Genomic DNA, 23,133 nt, shown 5'->3' on the forward strand with positions numbered 1-23,133 from the left:
CACCTTTTAGACCGATAAAATTTCTTGAAATCAAAATTCGTGTCCCTCTCTTCCTCTAAAGATATGCATATGTCTATCCCAGTCTTTCGACCTCTTCTTCTTCTTTAGAACATCACACTAAATTAAATTTAAGTCAGTCAAATTTGTGTCCGAAAGAGTGGGATAGACATACGCAAATCTTTTTAGAAATAATTAAAAAGAAAAGAAAAACGAAGTTTGACGTCATGAAATAAATTGGCAATAAATTATTATTATTATTATTATTATTATAAATTTTACCAATCGAAAAGGTGTGCTGGAGACATAACTTAGTATTTTCACCAAAAAACTGCTCAATCTGTTGCAGTTATATAAAATATTCTTTAGGGTAAAGTGATATAATTTGGAATTAGTGTTATAAGTTGAACAATTCGTCGGTACAAGTTGGACATGGCTTTTTTCTTAATAAATACAGTACAAAATTTGTTTTTAAGCACAAGGAACCAAATTATAAAACTAAAGCATTAAAAATATACAAATAAAAATGAAGTACTAAATTTATCAAGAAAAAAAGCCCTGTCCAAATTGTACCATTGCATTGTCCAACTTGCACCACTGTCCAACGTACCACTTTACCTTAGGTACAATTGAACCTTACAACTTGTTAGCCCTTTCGCAACGCCAAACTGAAGGTACTGCGTTGTGTTTTGTGTTTACGAGGAAAATCGAGTGCATTGCTCGATTTCGCATCTTCAATGACAAGATTGGTTGGGAGAAAGAAAGAGAAAGATCTTCCAACTAGATGCCTGATTTATTTGGACTTTTGCAGCTTGTTACTCTTATCGACTCACTTTGTCCATTTTAAGGCATTGCAAGTTTTCTCTGAATGTGTTTTTTTTTCAGCTGTAAACACTCTGCTGAACAAGATGATGGACGCAATCTTGGGAATCTTCTGACAGACATCGGGAGGCTTTTGCACTCTTCATCCATGGGGATTTTCCCATTATCAGTCTCTTGAGACGATCAATTTTTGCTGCTGACGATATCTCCTAAAAACCATAAGTTCTCACTCTTTTGTGCAGTTCTTTTTTATCAGCATTTCTCCATGGGAGACCATTCTGGATGAGAAGTGTTGTAACCATAATAGAACCTCTCAATATAATCTCCATGATGGAGACTCGCTGTGGGGAAATGATGGCCAAAAGAGAAGATGTGGAAAAAGACCAAGAAGAACTGCCCAAAAACTGGTTTCCCTCGTGTGTTCTCTTGGTCAAGTCTTTTTTTCTGCATAAAATTGCCACTAACTAGAAATTCATTCCTGGGTCAACTTTATCGTCATCATCATATGAAATTATGCCCACCAGAAAGTTGAGGCTGGAAAGCCAGTCAGTTGCAGCTGCACACACACTTTTGACCATTTTCTGCACGATATTGCCTTATTATTATTTTGAGGAGCAAGGCGCACGAAGATGCAGAGAATGAAACAGTTCAATCCAATAACCATTCTATCCTCCTGTTATATCCATTGAATTGCACTTTGTCGAGATACGAAGAACATTTTATGGCCACGAAGATTCACCGGACATTCTGAGATTTCTCTCTTGATGGCTTTATTCTGGATTTCAAGACTTCGGGAAATTTATAGTTGTTGGAAAATTAAATCTGAATTACGTTTCAATTTGTTTGATATTTTTGGGAATAGTTTTTAGATAATTCTATATATACATTATTAGAATCTAAGTTCTATAGCTCAGCAGTGTATCAATATTTATCTGAGTGAGAGTAGAAAAAATAGAGTACTAGGGGAAAGTGCTCTCCCTTCGAACGTTCCTGCCGTCGAATAATGTGAATTTCTTTTGTTTTTCGCAAGAGATGGAATTATCAACAATTATAAGCCAACTAATATTTAATAGAAATGTGTAAATCTCTTAGGAAAACTAAAAGAAAATTCACAATATTCGAAGGCACGAAACGTTAGAAGGGAGAGTACTTTCCCCTATAATACGGGCTCAGACCTAACACTTAGCCATATGGCTTTAACTTCTCTAATTTTTTATCAGTCAAGATTTTTAGGATTAGGATTGGATATTTTGAGTAAATGGACCATTAGATTCTGATGGACCAATTGCTTGTAACTTAGAATTTTGAGACCTTAGGGAACTGGGCTAAACCTCTAGTCTGAAGACTTTTTAAAACTTCAGAACCAAGAGAGAGCAGTTAATTTTCCCGTTTTACTATCATTAAACAAAATAATCAGTGCCTAAATTCTTTTTATTAATAAGCTTAATAACAACTTTTGAGGCACTTTTAAATATTTTTTATTTAAGAACTTCTTTCTTCACCCTTAAGGCTGGCTTCAGACCTAAGGCTCAGCCCAGTTCCCGATGGTCTCGAGATTCAAAATTGTAACCAATTTTTGTTTTACAAAATTTAATGAATTACTTGTCTACGTTGTCCATTCTTAAGTGATAATTTTTCAAAAAATCTTGATTGATAAGAAATTAATTAGAGAAGTTAAGCCATATGGCTAAGCCTTAGGTCTGAAGTCCGTATAAGGGTTACATGGGTTAAGTAGACTAAAAAATAGGATATTTTCTTAATGTATTTTTGTTCAGTATAATAAAAAAATTAATTTAAAAATTTTATGAGCACATAAAAGTACGACTTTTGAACTATAGGGGAGAGTGGGCCCGGTTCGCACATAGTGAGCCTTCAAACGATGCGAATTTTCTCTTTGTTTGCAAAGAACTGGTTTACCATTTCTCATCTCGCCTTATGACGTTAAATTATCTATCTTATGGCTGAGAAAATACGAACTTACTCTTTGAAAACAAAGGTGAAAATTCGCATCGTCCGAAGGTGCACTGTGTGCGAACCATACTTACATTCCCCTACTTTCTGACATTTTCAATAAGAAATTTTAAATTTTAAATTCAGCCATTGAAACCGGATTTTTGAAAAACCTTTTTTGAAAAAAAGAATGCGATAGACAAGCTTCAAGATTACTAAAAGTAGGTTCATCTGAAGTAAAAGAAACCGAAATATTTCCGATTATTTCGATATTTAAAGTCATACTGGAACAGAGATATTTTTATTCTTAACTATCTTACATGTTCTTATAAAGCTTTACACGTTTTTCAAAATTGTCTAATTCTGTACTTATTTTGATGTACTGGTCTCTTTTTGCCATTTTGTAACATATTTATTACCTGGGAACAACGTTTCGCGTAAAATGTCCATTCAAACGCATCAATCATTCTTCATACCGGATAGGATCAAAAATATATTTAACACTAAACCTACCAAAACCCGGTCAAATTGACCGGTTTCAAATTAACACATATTTAAATGGTACAATGTCGCTATCAAACTTTATCAATTTCTTAAATGTAATAAATTTTTAGTGTTTAAATTTTAATGTTTACCGATCCTACCCTAACGCGGTTTGTCATTTGACCGAAAAACGAGCAAAAACGTGCGGTAGGTTTAGTGTTAGGAAATAATAAAAGAACTTAATAAATATTTAATAAATTGAAATTAAAATTCAAATTTAATATCTTGTTTTTTATGATGAAGTGCCCTGAAACGGTCTGCCTTGAATCATCTAGCCCTCAATAGGGGTTGTTGAGCAGATACATAGTGGGAAGGGGCTCAAATGGAGGCCTAGGTAAAACGATCTCGTATAAGAAACCGCTTCCACTGTAGTCTACCTCTAGTCTCACCAATCTCACTATTAGCCGTACTTTTCTTTATAAGAAATCGAAAGATTTCTTCATTAAAGTTAATTTCTTCATTAGAATAGGGTAAGTGTGCCAAATTCCGACCAGTTTGCAATTTCGGCCCTTTTTTTGTTCCTCGAATTTCCATGAACTTTTAGATTTTACGTACTCTAGAGATTATAAAATGCAAAAGAATAACAAAAAATGTAGTTTCGACAAACGAGATTACGTGAAAAAGATATTGGAAGAATTCCCGAAGGGCAAGGAACTATGAGAATGAAGGTGGCCGAAATAGGTCATCAAAGCTATGTCTATATTTTTATTCATTTTAAAATGTGTTAAGAATGAATGTAGGGTAAATGAAGACGGAAAACTCTTTACAAGGTTCCAAATACCACTCTTTCCGAAGAAAGAATAAAAAAATCAATTTGTATTTAAAATATTACATTTTAAACTTGAGACTTTGACGCCTGCATGCAACTACAGTAGAGTCTCGCTATAGGCCATCGCTCTATAGTCCACAATTTATCGACCGTTGATTTCAAAACACTGATTTTAAGTTAGGTTATGTTTTTTAGTATGCGACATGCATAATTATTTTAATATTTTTGGCAAACTTTATTAAGTAGTTGTGATAATTGTGATCCACAATGAAGAGAGCAAGGACAAGTACCACAATCGCAAAGAAAGTGGAAGCCGTCGACCAATTTCAATACTAAAAATCGTTGATAATTTTAAAAAATTACATGGACTATAGTGCGACCCAAGTGTCAAATTTCAAACCAAATATGGACTATAGCGAGACTCTACTGTATGCCGAATTTTGGCACACGTACCCTAAATTTCTCCAGTATTTAGAGAACAGGTTAAACCAGAGATAAGAGCTTTTCTTTAAATAACAAACCACTACACTACTAAACAATTTTCATTGCTTTTTTTTTTAATAAAATTATTTTAAGTTTTTCCGTAAAAGCTCGAGTTTATAGGACACATTGTGTTTTATACTCCTCAATTTTTGTTTTAACAATTAAAATTTTAAATTAATATTTTTTCAATTCCTGATGGTATTTTCTTATTGCCTTCTTTCGAATCTTACTAATAATCTGTTAACTGTTTGTAGCAAAAGAGGTGATCTTGGATCTATTTCAACTGGTTTGCAATTTGGCGATTCCAAGATTTTGAAATTTTTGATAATGCTCGCTATTCCAAATTTGAACTGCATCACGCCCAAGTTTTTTCCAACGCAAAGTCTAGGACCTTCGCCGAAAGGTAGATATGCGCACCTTGGTCGGTTTTTACGCTCTTCTTCGGTAAATCTCAATGGATTGAAGACGTACGGATCAGGGTAGAATTCTGGGTCACTGGTAGGAAATTATTTTAAAACTATTTACTGTCTTGATCGTATAGATTAAGAATTAAAAAAAAAACTTACTGATGGATGGCATAAACTGGAATAAGAACTGGTGTTCCGGGCTGAATGACAAACGGTTTTTCTTGTCCTGGCAATTGTGGCAAAGTATAGGGCTTCCTACACTTTCTATGCATTGACAGTATTATTGTATTAAGACGCATAGTCTCTTGCATTACCATATTGAGATACTCCATTTCATTGATTGCTTCATACGAAAACTCATTCCCATGCTTCTGCAAAACTTCCGAAATGTCTTCGTAGAGCCTCTCTTGGATATCTGGATTACGGGCTAAATGCCACATTGCAAAGGACATGGACGTACTTGATGTTTCATATCCATCTACAAAAGATCCTAGAGTATGACCTGTGAGCTGTTTCATGGACAATTTGTATTTTTTCTGAGAATTTAGTAAAACTTGGAACATATCGAGGTTTTCGACTGCCTTATTTTGACGGATTTCTGTAATATCTTTCACTAATTTTTCGATCCAATCTACTACTTCATCTGCAACTATTGATATGGCAAAAAGTTCGACGATATAGGGAAAATAGAATAGTAGAGTAAATCGTATTCCTGACCAAAATGATGCTTGAAATACTTTCCGGCCTATTTTTCGGAATTTCGAATTTGGATCATCGAAACAATTTGCTTCTACACTGAACAAGCACGCTGTAACATTTTCCGCAGAGTATTTTGAAGCTACCTGAAAAATAAATAAATATAATTAATTATTTTGATAAAAAGAAAATAATTTTTTAAGACAAGCGTACACTTTTAGCGTCAACATCGGTTTTAAGGTGTTGGTCAATATATTTAACGAGTTTATCACACGGTTTCAACATTTGCGGAAATAATGACTTTATCTGAAAAATAAAACATTTAATTAAGCTAAAATTATATCCGATGAATGATATTAATGTTAGATCATACTTTGCTTGCTGAGAATAATGAAGCCATTGCAGCACGACCTGTTTTCCATTTTTGCTCATCTTGCTGAGTGAAAGGATTACCCGATCCAATGTCTTGAGGATCATCAGACCCACTTATATCATTTGAATAGAATGATCCAAAATCATTGATTAATATATTCTTCACTAGTTCAGTATCATTAACCATAATTGCAGGTTTGAAAACTTTGTAGTACCCAACGTAGGGGAGGGTTCGAAATTTTCTGATTTTGAGAAAAACAGAATTTAAATAAAATTTTCAAAAATTGATGTCTCTGAAAATTTAAGAGTACTTACTTGTACCATTTGTTAGCCAAAAGTCCTATATGCTGTTTCTGGAAAATCACTGAACCAAGATTGCCCACTAAGAATGATGGATTTGGTCCTGGAACATTGCACCTTCGCCAAAATGAATATTTCCAATTTTTCCACAAATACACCACATTTACAAGAAGTAATATTACAATCAGAATCATGTTTAGTTCTGTATAATTGCGAAATAACTGAGAGTCTGTACCACGAAGTCTTTCCATTAAATATATAAGATTTATTTAAGAATGAAAAAAGCTAAGTAATTAAATAAGCGAAATTAGTAATAACTTAATCTTTTAGTTTATGCAGTAATGTGCAAAAATTGGTTCATATTTAATTGCTCGAAATAAAGTATGAGAATAGTCCATTAGTAAGACAAAAACGTTTGTGAGAAGTAGAATATTCTACATGGATCATTAAAATACTCAGTTCTTGCCAGTAAAATGTAAATTTAATCAGAAATATCATGACCGGTAGCAGCCAAAATCCCAAAAGCAAAAATTCCGAAAGCCAAAATCCCGAAAGCCGAAATCCCGAATTTTCAAAATCCTGAAAGGGATGAAATTATATGGAGGAAAATGTTTAGAATAATTTCCTAAGACACAGAAGATTTCAGACACAGAGTAGCTGTGACACTTTAAGAATTCGGGATTTTGGCTTTTGGGATTTTGGCGTTCGGGATTTTGGCTTTCGGGATTTTAGTGTTCGGGATTTTGACCGGGACCCAAACTAATATTATTGGTTTATCTGAATCTAACAAGTCATTTGCCTTTAATAACCCAATCCTACGCCACAATTTTTCAATAAATCTTGATTTATAAGAAATTAGAGAAGTTACGTCATATAGCTAAGACCCTAGCAGACTTAATTTTTAAGCCAAGAGTCGGTTTAGTGGGAAACTGATGAGAATGTAGTTTAATCATTATTTTGTTGATAATTACGTGAAGGCGTTTCTTGACTTAAGACGTAGGTCTGTTCAGTCCAGCTTATGCCCTAGACACACTTACGACTTAAGCCGAGAGACGACTTACACAGAAAAAAATATTTTGTAAAAATGTTCGTAATTATTTGTGAATTCTTATGGGGAAGTTACAAAATACTCGTGAATCGTATAACCCACAAACAAGTTTGTAAAAGTTTGTACATTTTTCACAAAAATTGTTCGTAACATTATCACTTGATGAGCATTTTTTGTACATTTACGAATATTTGTTTGTAAATGTTCGTAAACACACAAAAAATGTTGGTAAAATTTTATCATTTGCTCGTAAATGTTTGTTTTCCTGTCGAACATTTTATGAATATTTACGAACAAATGACAAAATTGTACGAACATTTTTTGTATGTTTACGAAAATTTACGAGCAAATGTTTGTAAAAGTACAAAAAATGTTCATCAAATGATCATGTTACGAACAATGTTTGTGAAAAAGGTATAAACTTTTACGAACTTGATTGTGGGTTATACGATTCACGAGCTTTTTGTAACTCCCGCATGGGAATTCACAAACATTTACGAACATTTTTACAAAATATTTTTTCTGTGTATTGGAAAATTATGGAAATGTAGTTTAATCATTATTTCGAATTGAATTATGCTAAACCGTCTCTCGGCTAATGCATAAGTCTGTCAAGACCCTTAGATCCGAAACCCGTATAAGGCTAACTTTTACTACTCGAACTCCACAAAGAGAGCAGTCATTCCTCAATTTGGAGATAAATTTTGACCCTTTACCCCTTAGGGGATTGCATTTTTGTAGAGTTTTGGAAATCTAAAATTTTGATTCTTTTGACGACATGCTTTCTGTTTAGAGAAAATTAACATCGTTTGAAGGTTCACTCTGTGCGAACCGTTCCTACGTTCCCCTACCAATTTATTGACTTTTTTCTATAATGTGAAATTAATTTAAAGTTCAAATTTTTATCAGTTTTTCAATAAGTTTAAAATGGAAAATGGATATCAATTTTCACAAAAAGTTGTTGATGTTCGAAAAATTCAAATTCAGTTTCGAATTTCCGAACTAAATTTTCGGACAAGACGGGGAACTATTGCATTAAGGAGCTGTTTGAAAGATTGTTGCTCTAATTTTTCTCACAACAATGCAAACACAGATACATTTCGACACACGAGACATTTCGAACTTCAAACAGGAGGTGTTTCAGCCACCATGCGGACGAATCGACAAGTTAAAATGTGTTTTCTTTGACTTTCGAAACCGATATTCGAATTTTGAATAAATAGTTTTTCGAAAAAGAAAACAGATTACAAAAGATAAAATAAAATCTATTTGAACCGTTTATGAATTCGCGATGTATCGGTGGATTATTTTTAACCGAAATTAAATCCTAAATAACTTACGCCGTTTTACGTATTAATCGAGGTGAAAAAAGGTGGAAAATGTAGTGTTTGTGCTGATTTATGGGTCATATAAGTCAGTTATGGACCTTTGCAGAATGCTAGTGGGATTGAAGTTATGACTTTGAGCATTTAGCGAAGACTGGGTCACTTGGCCACCTTGTTTTTGGTTATAAGAATTTACAAAAAGTAAAAATAAAGTAAAAATTTTTATGTACGTAATTTAGTATTACCAGCACTTGGCTATTAAGGAGATATATGATACATTTTATACGTAGAAACAAATATAATTATAGTAATATCCCATAAAATAAAATTAATATTAAAATGTTTTTGCTAGAGATTGCTTATAGTCATATTTATTTTAAACATAAAATTTCAAGTAAAATCTCATTTGGATTTTTATGCTTTTTGGCTGAGGATTGCGAATTCTGCCTTCAAGAGAACAATAGAAACCTCATGGAAGAGTTGAATGAAATATTTCTCAATTTTCTTCAGAAATCGACATTTTACTGTGATCATAAATTAAGTTTGAATTTATGCAAAGCAAAAGACAAAAAAAAATCTTGTGCGGGATTCTTTGACTGGAGAGTCATCAAATGGTCAGGCTATTGTACAATAAGGCTTTGATTTTTTTCTTCGTGCTATCAGGGTATATCGAATGAAACCAAATGGTTGGTATGTGGATTCTTGAGATGCCTCTCCCTCTCGTTTGAGAGTTTTCTTTGGACATGGGGAAGAAAAGCAGCGAAAGGAAGCATAGTGTATTGGTATTTTGCTAATAATTCAGCGTTTAATAGGTTTATAGATTGCATTTCATTGTTGTTTGTATTTTAACAACAATATGTTGTTTTTAATTGTTTTATGCTGTAAGTTGTTGGAGGGGCAAAAAAACATGATACAGATTGTAATGGTAATGCAATATTGCAAGTTGGAGGGCACCTTTTTGCATTGGCTCTTCAGAAAATATTTCAGTGTGGGCTTCATGTCAGAGTTATTGCATTCAGGGCACCAAGAGACTGGAATAAATATAGATTCACTCTGAGTGAGTGCAAATATCAAGACAAAATTGCACAAATTTGATTGTTAATGCCCATATCTTTTCCGGCATCTCTGGTGATTGCTTCAAGTGCAAGAATCTGTTGATCTTTCTTCCAGCAGCTTATGTTTTTCCTGCCATATACTCTCACCAATAATCCCCACCGTAGATTAAGGTATTTTTGCTGTAAAATTCATAGTTGGTAATTGGTCTTTTATAGCGTTTTCAGCAATTTCACATCAATTTCATATTACATATTATTGAATTATCACCATATTTAGATCATTGAGCAGCAATTGCCACAAATCTCCTCGACCTCCATATAGAGTGCTTCAATCGAGAATAATTTGCATAATCTGGCGGAATGAGTCTCTTGCAAATAGTCTCTACATATTACTGCAGTGATGCCCTCTCTGCAAATGTTTGCTCCAGAATATCTGCCAACTCCAATATCATGCCATCCAACACACAAAGAATGAGAAATGGTTGAGATGTAGAGAGTTGGAGAAGCTAAATGGAGCTCCCTGATTCGGTCGCGAACCTCTGGAATTTGCAAAAAGACCAACTCAATCGAATTGCAAAATATTCTTCTCTTTTTCATGATTCTCCTCACTTCACCAGCTAAATTCCTAGACACTGAGCAAGCCTTTTGGACCTTTTCATTATCCCACTAACGTAGAGTTGTGTATTGAGAATCATATTCAATGACAAGGATAATATCCAGGCTTGTAAACTTTTTATTCTATTTATTCTTAAAGACTAGCAAATAACATACCCAAGAAATTCAAAAAAATGGATCTAGGTTAGATAAGACGAGTGGCATAACCCATCCATTTTTCATACATCTAGAATAAAGGTTTCTATTTTTTCGGATTTCTATCACGAGGACATTTCATCCTTATACGAAAATCCCGTTGAATCATTCCTAATAACGATTTTTCAAGGTCAAAGGTTCAAAAGGCCCTAGAAAACGCATTACTCATCCGAATGGTATCATGTTTAGGCTCGTTGGAAAGGTCTTGGAATTTCTGACAATCCTGAACCGATTACAATCCAGTAATGAACTAATTCATAACTGATAAATACTTTTTATCTGAAATACAGTTAGGGGAAACTGGGGCACCACCAACACTGCGATTTTTTAATCGGATATTCGACTTCAGAGGATAAGACCTATAGGAATTTATAGGCACTGTAGGGATGCTTGTCCACTGAAGGAATGGTCGAGATAGTCCAAGTAGTTTAGAAATAAAAATTAGTGTTTGTTGGTACCCCGTGTTTGGTGGTGCCCCAGTTTCCCCTATACTATTTCTAATATATCTTGGGCCAACGTTTTGAGTGATTTATGATACGGTTCAAATCGGTTGTGAACCGATAAGTAATTTCTGGGCAATAAACTTATTTTAAATTCAAAGAACAAATTTTTCTTTCGTCGAGTGGGAGGAAGTTCACCCCAGAATAAAAATTCTTATCTTTGTCAGACGATCACCGTATTGGTTCTTTGAATCAATATCAACGACGGTTTCCTACATTCTTATTTTTAAACCTCAATTCCATTATCTATTTTTAATCCGATATGTGAAGTCTTTTGATCGATTTAAGAATTGGTTCAAATCGTTTGAGAATTGGTAAACCGTAAATGATGTGAAAGTAATTTAGAGGTGTAGCATCTAAGTTACGAGTTCGATTCTGTTCGAAATACTATTCTAAACTAGGGTATTAAGATAGCAGACTGCGACGAAAATTTTTAATATTTGGGTCTAAAAAAGACGAAAATAGGAACTTTCTAACGCTATGTATATAAAAACATCACCTAATGTCCTTTCTTTGACAATTTCGTTACAACTTTCCTTACGCAACGACAACTAACTGATTGAAATTGTAAAACTGCATAAATCCTGGCATATACGATCTATGATTCAGGGTTTCTGTCGTTTACCTGATGAGATCGGTCGTGGTAAGTCGGCGGCAAACACAACCAAGCATTAATTGAGAAGAAATATATAAATTGAATTGAAAAAAAAATTGAGTTTCATTCTAAAAAAACAAGACATTTTGAAACCTTGTAAGTTGCGTAGAATATCAATTTAGGAGAAAAGATAAAAATTAAAATTTTAGGCTAGTTCTAACCTCAAAAATCTAGGTCTATGAAAAATTTTCTTAATTGCCTTAAAAAACACTTAAAAGTCTGAAGTGACATTTTACACCAATCCACTTTTTATATTTTACTATAGCGAATAACGTATACTTAGCAAATTTTATTATATGGAGAGAATTTATTTGGCATTATTTTCCTATTTTAAAGAATGTTAAGTAATTTTTATTTAAATGTGAAATAGTGATAAAATAACATTTTTTGTCAGACTGTTAAGTGTAAAAATATTTTGATGAGCAACTACTAAAAACGACTAAACTACTAAACTATTAAAACGACCTAGGACATGGTGGCTGAATGACATTCAGGATCTTGCCTTGGAGCGACTTGTGATCGAACCGAAACGTCTTCCTGAAGTGACGGAGGGTCGACAGTCGTGAGCTGTTAATCTTGATGTCATGGGCCTGCGACCCCAATGGATGATAATGATGAATAATTTTTATTTTTCTCTTTGCAATTTAGTACTTAGGGAACGACCCCAATAGGGATAACTGGTTGAAAAATATGATGACGAACTACTAAAAACTGACATTATAAATTACTAAAAAATTGCATATATGTATAACTACTAGGTCAGATTAAGATCTATAAAATAAATATGAGAAAAAATATAAAACGTTTGAAGCCAGAGTGTATATGAACCCTAAAAGCCTTCTCCTATATATGTTTTTCAAACTTAGTAAGATGTATTGTCTACGAGTTTGCAATCCAGAGCAACACTGCAAGAATCCGGAAAGTAGGAGAAGGCTTTCAGACTTCGAACACATTCTGGTTTCGAATACTTCATATTTTTCTCATATTGATTTAATAAATCCTGCCTCGATTAATGTAAATTTCTTTTATATTTCTTGAGAGACTTACACATAATTATTAATAATTGATAATAAGCTAAGTAATATAGGTCTCTTAAAAAAAATTAAAGAAATTCGTATCAAATCGAAGGCGTGAGCTTTCTAAGGGGGAGTACTTGGCCCCATGGAAATATGTTTCAATAATTTGTCTTAAGTCACACAATTCCTGACAAAAATACTTCAGACTCATTAAAAGAATATGGGAAAAATATGAAATTAAATATATGGCAGTATTCGAAACCAGAGTGTGTACGAAATCTGAATGCTTTTCCCTACTCATTTGATGCGTCGACAGTAAATTTCAGAGTAATTCTTACGCAAAATTATATCTCTCTTAATATTGATATATTATACCTGTATTCACCCTAATCTTGAACTATGACAACTGACTGCTAAATAAACATTAACATATCTATATTGCAAGATTTTCAAATTCATTTTTAAACTTATGTTTTTTAACAATAAAATAAAATCATTTGAAATGTTAAATTTGTTAATATTTTGATTTTTCCTTAAGGGGTTACATGGGTTTCTCAGGTCAAAAAAGTCATTTTTAATTTTTTTATTTTATAGTATAACATTTGACAAATATTTTCTGAAAATTTCAAGTCAATCGGAGTAAAACTTTTGGAAGTAGAGCAGTTCTAGTTATGCATTCCGCTCGCGCGCGCGCATATTGTTGTAAAACTTTAAACGCTTTTTTTTTTCAAAACACCGTTTTACAATGCAGTAGTCAAGATTACTCAGAGTCTACTGAACCGATCTTTCTGAAATTTTTCATACTTATTTTGAGAAGTATTATCTAGTGTTTGAACGAAGGACTTTCACTTTCTTTAATCAGAACCATTTTTACAATACAAAATGTCTTGAAAAATAGGGTAAAATTCATACTTTTTTACAAAACTTTTGCCAAAAATCCAAATTTTGTTTTTTTCAAAAAATCCTTCATTCATTCAGAGGTCCAACTAATCCTATACCAGAGTATATTTGGTTTTTTTTTTTTTGATTTCAGATGAACCTCCTGGGAGAAATCCTGCCTACCGCAAGGTCTGTTTTTCGAGGAATGGTTCCGAAAATCAGCTACCAATGGTTGAATTTTCAAAATTTTTCAAATTTTCTTTTAAAATTTTGTTCTAAAGTTACTCTTTCATATCCCAAAAGTTGGAATTTCTAAAATATTTTCGACACAATAAATTATTATCAGAAAAAAGGCTTATTTTTTGACCTGAGATACCCATGTAACCCCTTAATGTAATATCCATTTTGAAAAGGATTGGGTGAATTTTATTTTTATATCAATTGTCCTTTAAGCATTTCACAATCTTCTTGTTATGATAGGTACTCGAGGGACGTTTTGTGTATTAATCATCAAGATTTCACCAAATTCAATTGTGAAAAGTAACAAGGTGACGTGAATCAAGATTATTTATGGGCGAAGATTACTTAGAGAATACTTTACCCAAGCAAGAAAAAACGTTAAAAACATGTATACCTACCAGTTTAGTAAAGAAAAAATATTAGCAGAAAAAATAATTAAGAAGTAGAACAGGACGATTGTTCAAGATCAAAGCCTCTTTTTTTAAATTGTCTTACCTAAAGAGGGATCAGGGTAGATGGATCATTTAATTCAATCTACCCTAGGGGGAAGTAGGGCACCAATGAATTGGGGCATCTTTGAAATATTAGGCTTTTTCCTCCTATTTTTAAATGAAACTGGATCTTATTATGATATAATTCAGCTCAGCAAACCAATTGCGAAGCTAAATTATATCGTGATAAGGCTTTATCCATATAAAAATAGGAGAAAAAAGCCCAAATTCAAAGGTACCTTAATTTAAAGGTGCCCCACTTCGCTCTACACTTCGTTGGTCGCCTGTATCATGTTTAACTTATTAGTAGTCGTTTCTTTACTTTTCATTGCTATCAAATAAAATCTTATAAATTAATTAATATGCCCAGAACATGATTTTCAAACAGTTCTTCCGTGTTCTTCTTTTGGCTGAGAAATATCACCGGAATATCCACCAAAAATTCAGACAGCTGATTGTAACAGAATCCATGTGAGTTCCAATAATGCAAATTGTGACCTAAAATCTTTTGCGATTCTTGCCAATTACTTGTCCAATTAATTCAGAAATCGCTAATTAAAGACAACAAATTTAGCTGCGAGGCTTTTTATATCCACACCATCCACATTCACTTTTGGCGCCAAAGTACTTCCACAATTATCTCTGCTCTATTCTCTAGCAGTTGGCAGTCGAATCGCGTAGCTGTTGATTTTGAATTCAAAACAGTTGGTGAAAATATTTGAGAAAATTATGCCGCTTAGGAAAAAACCTCGGAAGAAAACCAAAAAGAAGGTGGGAACTATTAAATTCAATGTTGAGGAATTTGCTGGTACTGTTGCTAGAGAAATTGGTTACTTGAGCAGTGAGAAAAATCGAGAAAGTGATGAGAAGTGGAGAAAATTCTTTGAAGAAATTCAACTTGATGAAATGAAGAAGGAAGTTGAAGAACTTCATGAGGATTTTCAGAGGATTTCGGCCAAGAAACTGTCGGATTGTGTGAAGGAGGTTGAGAAGTTGATCACTAGAAAATCCTTTGCTCCGGAAGTAATACCCAAAATTGCAGAATCCTTTGAGGAATCAATGAAAGAAATGAAAGAAATTTTTTTGAAGGAAAGAGAAGATATTTTGAGAGATATTGAGGCAATTCTTAAACTTCCTGATTTGAGAGAATCATTGGAGAAGGATAATCACAGATTAACAGAGGAAATTGCTATTCAAAATGAGACACTAAATCAGAACTTTGAATCTAAGTTAAATAAAATTTTACAAGAAAGAGACACATTGAATCAGAATCTGAAAATCGTAGCTGAAAAAAATTCAAACTGCTACAAAGCAGAAATTTCCAATCTTCTGATTGCTTTTGAAAATTCCCAAGAAAGAGCTAAAAAACTCGAATATATTGACAAAATCGAAGAAAAAAGAGTTCAGTTGAAGAATATTATTAATAATCGTCGAAAAAAGGATTTTCTTTTTGTTATTTACAAGGAATATTTTAAGAAAATCAAAGGAGATAATGAAAAGAAGTTAGACGCTGTTAGAACGAAACGTTCTGATCTTAGAGTAAAGCTTAACTCCATTAGAGAGCTTTTGGATAAAAAGACAGAACAAGAAAAGAAATATCTTGAGACCCTCACAGTCATTTCTACAGAAGAAATTGCAAAATTACGAAAAATTTTGTGTTTTGGGAACAAACTTAAGAAGATTCTAGAGAGCATCTTGAAGCCCAATCCTCATTTTTCTGAAAGCCCTCCTGAAAAATCTTTGATGAATAGAATTTGTGATTTAAAAGCAGATGTTATCTTTCTGCAGAGTGACAAAGATAATCTCCTGAGAGAAAATAATGAACTCTGTCAGTGCCTGAAAAATTACTGCAACAATAAAATTATTGACAACTGATAATCCGAAAAGTGCTTCCTTATCTGCACGCTTGACTTATTACAGAAGTACACAGCTGATAGAGGCGAAATTGTTGAGATATCGCGTGTGAAATAACTTAAATAACAGCTTCCAACTCAGTCGATCTCAGATATTCCTTCTCAAAAGACTGCTATTTCCAGTAGCAACCCCTGTTCCACATCCCTTATCACAGAAAAATGGCCAGTACTCCCGAAGTGAAAATTCCTGATAAAAATACCGAAATTAGGTGAATTGGTTTTGTGATATCTCCCAAAATTCCAATAAAAATCTTCAAATTTTTCAGTCAAGTCGAAAGATTAGAAGATGCTAAAATACCTTTCTGGAGGAAACGACGCTATCACGTCGTCATAATGATCTTTCTCGGATTTCTAAATCTCTACACTTTGCGAATAAATCTCAGTGTGGCTATTGTGGCAATGACAGAGAAAAACAACGTAACCCTCGATAATGGAACCATCGTCGAAGAACAAGAATTCGATTGGGACTCTAAACAACAAGGACTCATCCTAAGTTCCTTCTTCTACGGCTACATTTCGACGCAACTCATAGGAGGAATTCTGGGAGCTCGATTCGGTGGTCACTTGGTAAGGTGGATTAATCTAGATTTAATTGAATAGGAACTGCACGCGTGGCCTCTATTGAATTGTTATCACGATCCAAAATTTCAAGTGTCAATTGTTTAAATGTGAAACAGATTAAGTTGACTAACTAAATAACAACAAAACCTAAAGGACTGACTAATACGGAAAAACCCACGGCAATTTCCCGAAGAACATTTTTCAAAATTCAAAAAAAATTAAAAATGTTTCGCAAATTATTTTAAATCTAAAGAATAGAAAAAAATCTTATGAGAAATCCAAAAAAAAAGTTTCGCGAAATTCGGCAAACATATAAAATCTTTTTTTTTTTAAATATTTAAAATATTACCGGTTTTACGAAAGGGAGGCTTATACCGGCTTGAGGCTGGAGGTTTAGCTTAGTTCCCGAAGGTCTTTAAAATCTTAATACCAAGCAATTTTATTGATTTTTCAAAATCTAATAAATCATTTACCTTTAATATTCAATCCTAAACAACAATTTCCTAAAAAATCGTGCTTGACGAAGAATTAGAGGAGTTAAGCCAGATAGCTAAGCCTTAGGTCTGAAGCCCGTATTAAATGTTAGCAAATGATATGCAAAAGTGAAAGCCTTTTCATATAGATTATGGCAAAATTGAGGAAGCTTTAGAAGTTAGTTCTTTCCATAGGGTAAAATGGGGTAATTTAGAATCAGTTTTAATTTGGAATTTTGAAATTTCCTCACTGTATCGGAATAGGAGAAGAAGACCACAAAATAGAATAAAAGGAGCAACATTTCTTTTTCTTTTCTTTTTTTTCTTTTGACCATCTAAAGCCAGTGATAAGCCTAGATCAGTTTATAGAGGTGCGATTCCTTCATTGTAAATTTGGATTGTGGCAAACTCGAACGATATTTATACATAAATAATGCAAATTCCGTTTAATAATTCTTAAAGGAATGAAAAAAATTGGATGAGAGATGCATAGAAGTATCTGAAAATCTTTAAAGTCGATTATCTCGGAAACTATGTGAGATAGAGGCCTCAAACTTTACATCCGTTTGGAGCCTCTTTTAGGCTTGATATGTGCAAAATTTCACTGGAAAATTAAGAAAATTGGACGAGAAATGCATAAAAGTGTCTGAAAATCTTTAAAGTCGATTATTTCGGAACTTATGAGAGATAGAGGCCTCAAACTTGACATCACACTAGAGTTTCGTTTAGGCTTAAGAAGTGCAAAATCCGCGAAAATTTTAACGACCTGCGAAAATTCGCGAAAAATTTCGCGTCACTTGAAAATCCGCGAAAAATTTCGCAACCCGCGAAAATTCGCGAAATTTTTCACGACCCGCGAAAATTCGCGAAAAATTTGGTGGCTCGCGAAAAATTTCTTCGAGCAAAATTTCTTAAAATTGCAATCTTCAACTTGAAATATCTCGAGAAATCATGGAGCAATCCCCAAAACTTTTTCTCTAAATTGGTCTACTCAAGTAGGGCTACAACATGAACATAAAATGGTTCAAATTAAATAGGCCAATTTCGAGAAAACCTAGAAAAATCGGTTTTAAACCGGTTTAGAACTGGGTTTTCAAAAAACTAATAGCATAGAAATCGTCGTACGCGAAAGTTATGAAGATATCTCTTACCAATCCGGAGATATTGCGTACTACGGACGGCCAGACGGACGGCCGGCCGGACCCGAAAATGGCGGACTACCATTTTCGGCATCAGGGATGTTCAAAACATACACCCTGTGAATTTCAGCTCGATCGGAGAACTTTTAGCAAATCGGAGTATCACAACAGGTGTGATTATGAAGGAATCACAACTAATGACCTATGCCTAAAAAATTTTTTTTGATGCCAACTTTGGGGGGTCTATCTCTTCTAGTTTACGAGATATTCGCGATTAAAAATTTGCATACAAAATATGCCTAAAAATTTTTTTTGATGCCAACTTTGGGGGGTCTATCTCTTCTAGTTTACAAGATATTCGCGATTAAAGATTTGCATACAAAATATGCCTAAACAATTTTTTTGCACAACTTTATATCCGTTTAAAACCTCTAACAGCGACCCATGAAAATCCGCGAAGATATTCACAACCCACGAAAAATACGCAAGAATCCGCGAAAAAATTCGCGCCCCGCGAAAATCCGCGAAAAATTACGACCCGCGTAAATCCACGAAGAAATTCGCGACCCGCGAAGATCCGCGAAAAAAATCGCGGATCGCGAATTGTATATGCCACCTTACAAATCTTCGAATATAGGCTCACTTTGTAGAGAGAGAGAGAGAGAGAGAGAGAAAGGGAGAGTGAGGGAGTGCTATATACAGGGTGGCTGAAAAAATGCAGCAACTTTCAGAGCGCATAGCTGTCAAACCACAGGTGACAGCAGTTTCATATTTTGCGTAGTGGTAGTTCATTTTATTGGCTAAAAGCCTATAAAAGCATTTTCGACAATATTTTGTAAAACTTTTTAAAATCGTAATGGAACACAAACGTGACAATTTAATGTCGCTATATTTTGCAGGAAATGCGAAAGCAACTATCGTTAGGGCTCTTCAAAACCCTGAATGGAACTAAACTTTCCGTTTTTCGAAACATAACTTGGTACAGAGATACTAATAACATTTTAAAATGCTTTGGTGGTAAAGCTAAGTATTTGAATTATCTATTTCTTTATTTTTTGAAAATTATAAAATACATATGCACATTCCCTGATGGTACGTGTAAAACCCATTTTTTCCATGATCGATATTACAAGCATCGATTGATCGATATCTTTCCGTACAGAAGTAGATCTTGAAAAATTCGAAAATCTATTTGAAGATCCAAAAAAGAGACTTTCTTACTTTTAGATAATTCCGCAAGGTGGCTGAGATACATCCTGTTCGAATTTCGAAGTGCTCAAGTGTCAAAATGTGACGGTCTTCACATTTTTGTGAGGAATAAAACAGAACAACGACCCTTACTGTTCTTGTACCATTACTTAATCACTCCATAATCACTGAGTAACTCTTTTGCGAGCTTTTTAGTGTGATATTTGATAAATTTTCCCCACATTGTTCGAAAATTTAGTATGAAAATTCGAAATTAAATTTGAATTCTTCGAACTTCAACGACTTTTTGTGCAAATAGAGTTCCATTTACCTCTCATCCAAGACACTATTGGATAATCAAAATCTACTTGTGATCGGGCTCATTACATGCAAATGCACTATTGTAAGACGCAGAAATACAACTTTAGCTTTCTCCCAATATTTTTGGTGCTTACGCACCTCTCCCCAATGCCAAGTGGTGTTCTGCGTGGTATCTACCTCATAATTATAGCGGTTAGACACAGAAGTTTGAAATTAAATTTCAAATTCCAGTCGAGTCATCGATTCAACACTTCGTGTTGAATCGATCGATATACGCCAGTGATCGCCTGATGTCAGTCAGTGTGTGATCATGGCGCTGTGAGGTGGGCCACACAGTTCGGCCAGTGCAAAATCTTGGCCCCATAAGTGCTTTTCCTCATATAAGACTCCTCAAGTCTTATACTATGAAAAGTTTTTCGTCTTAAAACCACTCCAAAATATATGTATCAAGAATGTGAGTGGTCGATCTTGTAGAGGACATCTGCAAGATTGACTATAACAAGTTTTCACTTCAAAAATACGAATATATAAATGGTTTTTTGTTTGTTAAAGTTGATCATTTCCTTAACTGATCGATAATACCCCAGTCTACCTTAAGTTTAATAAAAATTAAGTGAAACAGAAATATTATTTTTCTAATTTCTAACATAATTTTATTGACTTCTAATGGTGAAATGTTTAGGGAAGTAGTACCTATAAGAAGCATCAGTAACTTTTAACTCGGAGTCTAAAATCTTTAATTTTAAAACTTAGTGAATAATAGTATGAGAATTTAAAGACACGTTTATATTATCTTTAATTTATCTGAAAATGTCTGGGAAAATCTTTACTATTTAAATAATATACTTTTAGGAACTCATGAATGAGTAAAACTGTCCCACTCTCCCTTAATAAAGTGTATAATAATGAATTTAAGTTGTCACAATTTTGCTTGAAATCTTAAAACACGCACAGGAAGACATTGTAAGACACCGCTGACATACAAATTGATTATTCATGAATTTAATGCAACCTTACTATTGAATTATTATCAAATTAATTATCGTCTAGGAAATATAATAACTTTAGCACTAACATCATCCTATAATAAAAAATTAAAAGAAATTTCTGAAATATTACTGAAATTCAAAACAGGATTTAATTTGTATATTTTAAAGATTAATTAATTTTTTATTATTATTTTATTTTTATTTTCCCGTTATAGATTTTCGGACTTGGAATAGGAATAACAGCTGTTTTGGGTCTTTTAACACCTATTGCTGCAAAAGCTCATTTAGCTCTGTTTCTCACCATAAGAATACTTCAGGGTTTCTTTGGCGTAAGATTATAGCAATTGTTTGAAAGTTTATGATTCTAATCACAAATTTTTACTAGGGAGTTGTTTTTCCTTCAGTGTTAGCCATTTGGTCACAATGGGCGCCTATTTTCGAACGATCCATTATGGGAAATGTAGCATATACTGGAACCTATGTTGGAACCATAACTGCAATGCTTCTCTCTGGAGTCTTGAGCGTTGCTTGGGGCTGGGAGAGTATTTTTTATGTTTTTGGTAAGTCCTTTTTGGGCTTATCATACGGCTTGATTTTATTTTCTTCCCTTATTTAGGTACAATCGGATGCATTTGGTATATCTGTTGGATTTTTATAATAAAAGCCAATCCAGGAGTTGATCCTTTTATAACAGAAGCTGAACAGAATTACATTTTGTCTAGTATTGGTGATCGAACCAAAGGCAAAACCATTAATCATCCTTGGAAGGATATATTGACGTCTTTGCCAGTCTGGTCAATTGTAGCAGGAAATTTTACAGCCATGTGGGGCTTATACACACTTCTGACTCAATTACCAATGTTCTTAAACGGTAAACATAAAATTTGATAAGGTTTATTGCACTTCTGTAAATTTTTTTATCCCAATGATTCCAGACGTTTTCGACTTCAATTTGGACACTACCGGATTTATGGCTGCTATCCCCTATATGGCGATGGTTGTATTGCTTTTTGTCTCTGGATATTTAGCTGATTGGCTTCAGATCAAGGGATACCTTAGAACAGGACAAGTTCGTCGATACTTCAACAGTGTTGCCTTCATAGTGCAAATGGCATTTATGCTACTGACTACTTTCACAGCAGATCCTGCTATAAGTATCGTTTTCATCACACTTGCAGTAGGAGCAGGTGCCTTTCCTTGGTCAGGATATGTTGTCAATGGATTGGATTTGGCACCAAGTCATGCATCAGTGATAATTGGGCTCTCTAATACTTTTGGAACTCTTTCCGGAATATTGAGTCCCATCGTTATGGGATACATTGTTACTGATAAGACCCGTGAACAGTGGCAAATTGTCTTTTATATCGCGGCTGGGGTTTATCTGTTTGGTGCGGTGTTTTGCTGGTTCTTTGTTAGTGGGAAACTTCAGGACTGGGCCAAAATAGATCGTGAAGAATTGGCTGCAAAACATGCCAAATACGATAGCGATAAAACAACTTCAAATAAATTATAGATTTTAACTTTTTCCTCGAGTTTTTGTATGATGACATTCATTGTCTATAGTTCTAGTGTAAATGAAGCACGAGAATGAACCAAGAACTGGATCAATTCAACGGAAGCCCGACACCGTTGCCTCTATCCGGACGAAGCAACTGAGTTGACTCGGTCATATGCACCGAGTGTCAGATGATAGAATCCCTAAGAAGCTACTGAATGCATAAATCCGGTAGAAGTTCGTTTGAGAGGACGCCTCCAAAGGAGCTGGCTGGAGATTGTGGAGGAGCGAGGAGGTCCTTAAAGCTTAAATAACTGTGTGTGTTGAGGCGTTTGGAGGGTTAACGCTTTGAATCACGGCAAATGGCGAAAGCTAGTGCAAGATGCCACGCTTCTCAATAGGACATAGGGCCACCTAAGTAATAATAATAATAATAATAATGCTGGCGCAACATTCCATGAAGGAACTAGGCCTTCCCACAAGGGGATTTCTAGACACGCATTATTATTTTTTCTTGTACGGGATGAGGTTGTCAGTCCCATGCCCGTGGAATCAAGTACAGTGAGGCTCACTGGATGCAATCCGAACACCTTTAACGCCAGAAAAATTCCTGGTGACCTAAAGGGGATTCGAACCCGGGACACTTGCATCATAGAGCGAGTGTTCTACCACTTGACCCATTGAGTGCCCTCCACC

General features: G+C 34.1%; 2 protein-coding genes across 2 annotated transcripts; one reads left to right on the plus strand and one right to left on the minus strand.

Moving 5' to 3' along the window:
- Positions 1 to 878: 878 nt before the first annotated feature.
- Positions 879 to 10,219, minus strand: LOC129801087 (cytochrome P450 6j1-like). Its single transcript, XM_055845846.1, has 6 exons — positions 10,161 to 10,219; positions 6,355 to 6,456; positions 6,041 to 6,281; positions 5,131 to 5,480; positions 4,795 to 5,059; positions 879 to 1,028 (listed from the first exon to the last, which is right to left on the minus strand). The coding sequence occupies exons 1-6, from the start codon at positions 10,217 to 10,219 to the stop codon at positions 879 to 881; spliced, it is 1,167 nt and encodes a 388-aa protein (XP_055701821.1).
- A 6,020-nt stretch (positions 10,220 to 16,239) lies between these two features.
- Positions 16,240 to 22,466, plus strand: LOC129802550 (sialin-like). The gene is made up of 6 exons (XM_055848473.1): positions 16,240 to 16,480; positions 16,538 to 16,838; positions 21,158 to 21,271; positions 21,328 to 21,502; positions 21,559 to 21,813; positions 21,878 to 22,466. Exons 1-6 carry the CDS (start codon positions 16,431 to 16,433, stop codon positions 22,453 to 22,455), a joined length of 1,473 nt encoding a protein of 490 aa, XP_055704448.1. The 5' UTR covers positions 16,240 to 16,430; the 3' UTR covers positions 22,456 to 22,466.
- Positions 22,467 to 23,133: the final 667 nt, after the last annotated feature.

Source organism: Phlebotomus papatasi, chromosome 2 (assembly GCF_024763615.1).
Source record: "Phlebotomus papatasi isolate M1 chromosome 2, Ppap_2.1, whole genome shotgun sequence".
NCBI lineage: Eukaryota > Metazoa > Arthropoda > Insecta > Diptera > Psychodidae > Phlebotomus > Phlebotomus papatasi.

Excerpts from the sequence above, each read along its gene's own strand:
- LOC129802550 (XM_055848473.1), top strand. The coding sequence starts at position 16,431 with ATGGCCAGTACTCCCGAAGTGAAAATTCCTGATAAAAATACCGAAATT. Across the intron at positions 16,481-16,537 it reads GATAAAAATACCGAAATTAG|TCAAGTCGAAAGATTAGAAG; the intron begins GTGAATTGGTTT and ends CAAATTTTTCAG. Across the intron at positions 21,503-21,558 it reads GAGTATTTTTTATGTTTTTG|GTACAATCGGATGCATTTGG; the intron begins GTAAGTCCTTTT and ends TCCCTTATTTAG.
- LOC129801087 (XM_055845846.1), bottom strand. The coding sequence starts at position 10,219 with ATGATATTGGAGTTGGCAGATATTCTGGAGCAAACATTTGCAGAGAGG. Across the intron at positions 5,481-6,040 it reads CATTATTCTCAGCAAGCAAA|CTCACAGGTCATACTCTAGG; the intron begins GTATGATCTAAC and ends TCCATGAAACAG. Across the intron at positions 1,029-4,794 it reads AAACAGTTAACAGATTATTA|GAGATATCGTCAGCAGCAAA; the intron begins GTAAGATTCGAA and ends TATGGTTTTTAG.